We start from the raw sequence: 7,500 nt of genomic DNA, 5'->3' as shown, positions 1-7,500 counted from the left end.
GGCCTTTCTAATCGACCTGGCCCGGGTATCCTGGAAGGACATTGACCTCATCCCGTCAGTTGAGGATGCCTGGTCATTCTTTAAAAGTAACTTCCTTACCATTTTAGATATGCATGCTCCGTTCAAAAAATGCAGAACTAAGAACAGATACAGTCCTTGGTTCACCCCAGACCTGACTGCCCTCGACCAGCACAAAAACATCCTGTGGCGGACTGCAATAGCATCGAATAGTCCCCGGGATATGCAACTGTTCAGGGAAGTCCGGAACCAATACACACAGTCAGTCAGGAAAGCTAAGGCCAGCTTCTTCAGGCAGAAGTTTGCATCCTGTAGCTCCAACTCCAAAAAGTTCTGGGACACTGTGAAGTCCATGGAGAACAAGAGCACCTCCTCCCAGCTGCCCACTGCACTGAGGCTAGGTAACACGGTCACCACCGATAAATCCATGATTATCGAAAACTTCAATAAGCATTTCTCAACGGCTGGCCATGCCTTCCGCCTGGCTACTCCAACCTCGGCCAACAGCTCTGCCCCCGGCAGCTCCTCGCCCAAGCCTCTCCAGGTTCTCCTTTACCCAAATCCAGATAGCAGATGTTCTGAAAGAGCTGCAAAACCTGGACCCGTACAAATCAGCTGGGCTTGACAATCTGGACCCCTATTTCTGAAACTTTCCGCCGCCATTGTCGCAACCCCTATTACCAGCCTGTTCAACCTCTCTTTCATATCGTCTGAGATCCCCAAGGATTGAAAGCTGCCGCAGTCATCCCCCTCTTCAAAGGGGAGACACCCTGGACCCAAACTGTTACAGACCTATATCCATCCTGCCCTGCCTATCTAAGGTCTTCGAAAGCCAAGTCAACAAACAGGTCACTGACCATCTCGAATCCCACCGTACCTTCTCCGCTGTGCAATCTGGTTTCCGAGCCGGTCACGGGTGCACCTCAGCAACACTCAAGGTACTAAACGATATCATAACCGCCATCGATAAAAGACAGTACTGTGCAGCCGTCTTCATTGACCTTGCCAAGGCTTTCGACTCTGTCAATCACCATATTCTTATCGGCAGACTCAGTAGCCTCGGTTTTTCGGATGACTGCCTTGCCTGGTTCACCAATTACTTTGCAGACAGAGTTCAGTGTGTCAAATCGGAGGGCATGCTGTCCGGTCCTCTGGCAGTCTCTATGGGGGTGCCACAGGGTTCAATTCTCGGGCCGACTCTTTTCTCTGTATATATCAATGACGTTGCTCTTGCTGCGGGCGATTCCCTGATCCACCTCTACGCAGACGACACCATTCTATATACTTTCGGCCCGTCATTGGACACTGTGCTATCTAACCTCCAAACAAGCTTCAATGCCATACAACACTCCTTCCGTGGCCTCCAACTGCTCTTAAACGCTAGTAAAACCAAATGCATGCTTTTCAACCGATCGCTGCCTGCACCCGCATGCCCGACTAGCATCACCACCCTGGATGGTTCCGACCTTGAATATGTGGACATCTATAAGTACCTAGGTTGTCTGGCTAGACTGCAAACTCTCCTTCCAGACTCATATCAAACATCTCCAATCGAAAATCAAATCAAGAGTCGGCTTTCTATTCCGCAACAAAGCCTCCTTCACTCACGCCGCCAAGCTTACCCTAGTAAAACTGACTATCCTTCCGATCCTCGACTTCGGCGATGTCATCTACAAAATGGCTTCCAACACTCTACTCAGCAAACTGGATGCAGTCTATCACAGTGCCATCCGTTTTGTCACTAAAGCACCTTATACCACCCACCACTGCGACCTGTATGCTCTGGTCGGCTGGCCCTCGTTACATATTCGTCGCCAGACCCACTGGCTCCAGGTCATCTACAAGTCCATGCTAGGTAAAGCTCCGCCTTATCTCAGCTCACTGGTCACGATGGCAACACCCATCCGTAGCACGCGCTCCAGCAGGTGCATCTCACTGATCATCCCTAAAGCCAACACCTCATTTGGCCGCCTTTCGTTCCAGACTACAAAAATCGCTGAAGTTGGAGACTTATCTCCCTCACCAACTTCAAACATCAGCTATCTGAGCAGCTAACCGATCGCTGCTGCTGTACATAGTCTATTGGTAAATAGCCCACCCATTTTCACCTACCTCATTCCCATACTGTTTTTATTTATTTACTTGCTCTTTTGCACACCAATATCTCTACCTGTACATGACCATCTGATCATTTATCACTCCAGTGTTAATCTGCAAAATTGTAATTATTCGCCTACCTCCTCATGCCTTTTGCACACATTGTATATAGACTCCCCCCTTTGTTTTCTACTGTGTTATTGACTTGTTAATTGTTTATTCCATGTGTAACTCTGTGTTGTCTGCTCACACTGCTATGCTTTATCTTGGCCAGGTCGCAGTTGCAAATGAGAACTTGTTCTCAACTGGCCTACCTGGTTAAATAAAGGTGAAATAAAAATAAATTAAAAAAATATCCTAGAGAGAGAGAGGCTCTTTATTCATATCCTAGAGAGAGAGAGAGGCTCTTTATTCATATCCTAGAGAGAGAGAGGCTCTTTATTCATATCCTAGAGAGAGAGAGAGAGGCTCTTTATTCATATCCTAGAGAGAGAGGCTCTTTATTCATATCCTAGAGAGAGAGAGAGGGAGGCTCTTTATTCATATCCTAGAGAGAGAGAGAGAGGCTCTTTATTCATATCCTAGAGAGAGAGAGGCTCTTTAGGGCTGATCGCTACATCTTTATCTGTCACCTGTGTGTGTGTGTGTGTGTGTGTGTGTGTGTGGTATGCCCTTCAGCTAAGTGGAGCTGAAATGCTTAGCTGTTAGGTTTCTTGTGTGTCTGCCAGCTTTCTCTCTCCTCGTGCACTCTGTGATTTATCTCTCTCTCTTTAGGACAATGAGTTGGAGAAGATCACTAGAAGGTTCACCATTGAGCTGGCCAAGAAAGGTTTTATTGGTAAGTGTGTTCTTCATGTAGCCAGTTGTCCCCTATGATCCTGTATGCTAATGACTGTGACGTGTTACCTCAAAACACAGAGAAGACAGGATTCTACCCCAGGGTTTTACCCCAGTGAGTTACCCCAGTGATTTACACCAGGGTTTTACCCCAGTGATTTACACCAGGGTTTTACCCCAGTGATTTACGCCAGGGTTTTACCCCAGTGATTTACGCCAGGGTTTTACCCCAGTGTTTTACGCCAGTGATTTACGCCAGGGTTTTACCCCAGTGATTTACGCCAGGGTTTTACCCCAGTGATTTACGCCAGGGTTTTACCCCAGTGGTTTACGCCAGGGTTTTACCCCAGTGGTTTACGCCAGGGTTTTACCCCAGTGGTTTACGCCAGGGTTTTACCCCAGTGGTTTACGCCAGGGTTTTACCCCAGTGGTTTACGCCAGGGTTTTACCCCAGTGGTTTACGCCAGGGTTTTACCCCAGTGGTTTACGCCAGGGTTTTACCCCAGTGGTTTACGCCAGGGTTTTACCCCAGTGGTTTACGCCAGGGTTTTACCCCAGTGATTTACGCCAGGGTTTTACCCCAGTGATTTACGCCAGGGTTTTACCCCAGTGGTTTATGCCAGGGTTTTACCCCCAGCCTTTTGTCTCACTGGGCTGTGGCTCCGGCGGGCCTGTTCTGACTCAGGCCACTGGTACTTTTCAGCTTTCATTTACATAACAATGACTAACTGCGAACTTTAACCCCTTCTCACAAAGCAACTGTTTTGATTATGCAGAGGTTGTTAATTCTGCTCCTCACAAGCCCTCACTTTCAGCCATCATAGTGTATACACTACTATAAACTGGGTGGTTCGAGCCCTGAATGCTGATTGGCTGACCGAAAGGTTGCAAGTTCAAATCCCCGAGCTGACAAGGTACAAATCTCTCATTCTGCCCCTGAAGAGGCAGTTAACCCGCTGTTCCTAGGCTGTCATTGTAAATAAGAATTTGTTCTTAACTGACTTGCCTAGTTAAATAAAGGTAAATAATAATTGCTGAAGTGGAACACTGCCGTTGCAGTAGAAAAGCGTATGTGTATTAATGGTGACGTGGGTAGTAGACCCCTCTTCCAGTCAGTCAGATCCTCACCCCCACTTCTGTTTTTGGATGTCGGTGCCCAGTGAACACATGAGAATGTCCCTCGCAGCATACCATCCTGTTTATACCACAGAGAGGGAGAGAGACTGGCATTTAGACATGTCTCTGTCCGCCACCAGGGCGTTCTGAGCCCTCCAGTCAGCCACGGTCTATATTTAGAATAGGTAGAACTATAGATGTTTAATTGCTAGTAACTTTATCTCAAACCTGTGTAGTATGTGTTTACGTGTGGGAAAGAGAGAAAGAAAGATGGAGGGCAGGGTTCACCACTAGGTGGGAAAGAGAAAGATGGAGGGCAGGGTTCACCACTAGGTGGGAAAGAGAGAAAGACGGAGGGCAGGGTTCACCACTAGGTGGGAAAGAGAGAAAGATGGAGGGCAGGGTTCACCACTAGGTGGGAAAGAGAAAGATGGAGGGCAGGGTTCACCACTAGGTGGGAAAGAGAGAAAGAAAGATGGAGGGCAGGGTTCACCACTAGGTGGCCCGTGGGTCATTAGATTTATTTTTGCCTCCCAAGTTTTCTGAGCAAAATAATATATTTTTAAATTTTTTGTTGTTGGACGTAAAAGACTAAAATCACCAGGAAATCGGCTCAAAGTGATTTTTCATTTAGGAAATTTGTTCCCAAGTATTCCCACGCATAAATCAAGATGCATATGTGATCGTATCTCAATGTAATCAAGGTTTGTAATGATTCCAGTTTTTGTCGATCACTATCTGTTTTGGATTTCTGCTGTCGATTTGCAGTACAAAATGTGTTATTCAGAACTATGTTCTGGCCCCCAGACTATCCACTCAAGGAAAAATCATAATTGGGGACCCCTGATGTAGGTTGTGTGTAAATGCTTCCAGTCCTCACAGAAACTTTCACCCCCTCAGGGCCTGGTATTGATGTTCCTGCTCCTGACATGAGCACTGGAGAGAGAGAGATGTCCTGGATCGCTGACACATATGCCAACACCATCGCACACACTGTGAGTTACCACACAAACGCACATACACTGTAGTTCTGTAGCATGGCCCCCCAGGGCAGTATGGGTACTGTGGTTCTGTAGCATGGCCCCCCAGGGCAGTATGGGTACTGTGGTTCTGTAGTCTGGACCCAGAGCAGTATGTGTCCTGCACTGACCTCTCATAACTATGCTGAAGACTCTCTATCTCACAGTCTGACAAACAGATCTAATGCAATTAAACATACTCTAACGTGTGTGTCTGGCTCTGTGTCTCTCTGGGTGTTTCTCTGTGCAGGACATCAACGCCCACGCGTGTGTGACAGGCAAGCCCATCAGTCAGGGCGGGATCCACGGGCGTATCTCGGCCACCGGTCGCGGAGTGTTCCACGGAATTGAGAACTTCATCAACGAGGCGTCCTACATGAGCATGCTGGGCCTGACCCCCGGCTTCCAGGACAAGACCTTCATCATCCAGGTACACACACACACACACACTCTGACATTTGCAAAGATTGTGTAAAAGTTGTTTACGCTGATCTGGTCAACAGATTTTGATGTGAACTTAGTTAAATATCTGCAGGGGTGCGTTAGTATTCATCTCTCTGTGACGTCAGAGACGTGGTGGCAGGGTTCAGCGGCAGTATCACACCACACAGATCTGCTTTACACTGGTCCGTAGGTCCCAGTTCCCACTCTGCCGCGGTGTGTGAGACAGACTGAAGGTCAAAGTGCAGCTTTCTGCGGGACTCTCAGTTCCCTCTGACACACGAGACATCACACACACTCACACTCACACACACACAGGGGGAGAGAGATGCCCTCAGCCTTGGCCTCCTTCCTGGAAGCCCGTCTATAGGCTATACGAAGCCTGTCTATCTTTTCTCTGTAGTAGCGTTGTTATGATACCAGAATTTAGAATTGGATACCGATACCAGGTTTAGTATCACGATACTTGATACCAAAACGATACCACAACAACACAGTCACAGAAGGGCACTTGATCCAGACAGTAGTATGTATATTTTAATGAATTAATGATATAATCACACAATCAAGTTTGACTTTGGTAAAAACAATCTAACTACAAAACAGCAGAATGGTGAACATTTATTTGAATGGTAAATCTCTACTGGTACACTGGTTAAATCAAGATGTAGCCTAGGTCAATTCACAATACAGGTGAATGCGTATTATTCAATAGGAGTGTGTGCATTGAGTTATTGAACTTGTTGTAGCTGACTTCATGGGGCTACAGATGACAAACAATCCTTTCCATTTAGGACTTATGTTTATTGGCAACTACTAAGAGAACATATTTTATTGTACAAATTAACAACATTTGCATAGAAGAAGCAATCTCTTCATTTATAAAAATGTGCGCTATAAAAAAATGGTATAGAAAAGTATTGTGTTTTGAAAATACAAATGACCGTTCTCGAAAGTATATTTGACAAAATATACATATTTACAAAATGTATTTCAGCCCAGTGTAATACAAGTGACTAAATACTCAGAAGTAATTTAGATATACTGAACAAAAATGCAGCTTGCAAGGCCTCCTGGTTGGCGCAGTGGTTAAGTTTGCTGTACTGCAGCGCCAGCTGTGCCACCAGAGATCCTGGGTTCGCGCCCAGGCTCTGTCGCAACTGGCCGCGACCGGGAGGTCTGTGGGACGATGCACAGTTGGCCTAGCGTTGTGCGGGTTAGCGCCACACGTCTCCTTCGCCTCATGCAGCGCCACACGTCTCCTTCGCCTCATGCAGCGCCACACGTCTCCATCGCCTCATGCAGTGCCACACGTCTCCTTCGCCTCATGCAGCGCCATACGTCTCCTTCGCCTCATGCAGCGCCACACGTCTCCTTCGCCTCATAGAGTTGATCAGGCTGTTTAATCACGTAAGAAACATTTTAAAGATGTACCGAACCAAACGTTTATATTTTTTGCAAAAATGTACCAAAGTTTGGGTATACTTTGCAACACTCGTAGTGAGTAAGGATCAGCACCAATGTGGGCGTGCAGAAGAAATGTCAGCCTGCTCAGAGAAGCACGAGATTGAACGTCACTCAACTTTCTACAGTTTTCCCCTTTAGTTATTAACACGTTCAACGTTTCCTTTTACTGTGGGAATTGTGATCCAATCAACACACCGAAACAACAAAACTAACTATGCAAGAGATTTTGTTGTAGCCAGAACGTATCGGAGTAGGATTCTATTGCATTGATGCTCACATCTCAACCTGTACTCTACACAGACCTGTGTGGAATAACCAATCAGAGCTACAGTAGGCCTATATGCAAATAGACCATTGCCATATATATATCTGTGCCATTCACTTTGAACTGGACTGTGTTTACAGCATGAGGGTCGTGAGTAGATATGCTTGTTTCAAGATCAAAGCGAGAACTGTATGTAGTCACGTGTGCACATTTGTTCATATCCTTTACTAGTTAGTCAAT

At 46.5% G+C, this 7,500-nt stretch overlaps 1 protein-coding gene across 1 annotated transcript in view; it reads left to right on the top strand.

The window, feature by feature from the left end:
• Window positions 1-7,500, top strand: part of LOC112244630 (glutamate dehydrogenase, mitochondrial) — a 32,333-nt gene that overhangs the window by 14,600 nt on the left and 10,233 nt on the right. The window contains exons 4-6 of the mRNA XM_042305532.1: window positions 2,890-2,953; window positions 4,969-5,063; window positions 5,338-5,517. Coding sequence (XP_042161466.1) covers window positions 2,890-2,953; window positions 4,969-5,063; window positions 5,338-5,517 — 339 coding nt within the window. The remainder of the gene's footprint in view (window positions 1-2,889; window positions 2,954-4,968; window positions 5,064-5,337; window positions 5,518-7,500) is intronic.

This window comes from Oncorhynchus tshawytscha, linkage group LG24, assembly GCF_018296145.1.
Source record: "Oncorhynchus tshawytscha isolate Ot180627B linkage group LG24, Otsh_v2.0, whole genome shotgun sequence".
NCBI classification, from domain to species: Eukaryota; Metazoa; Chordata; class Actinopteri; order Salmoniformes; family Salmonidae; genus Oncorhynchus; species Oncorhynchus tshawytscha.
This window is presented reverse-complemented; position numbering and strand designations above follow the sequence as displayed.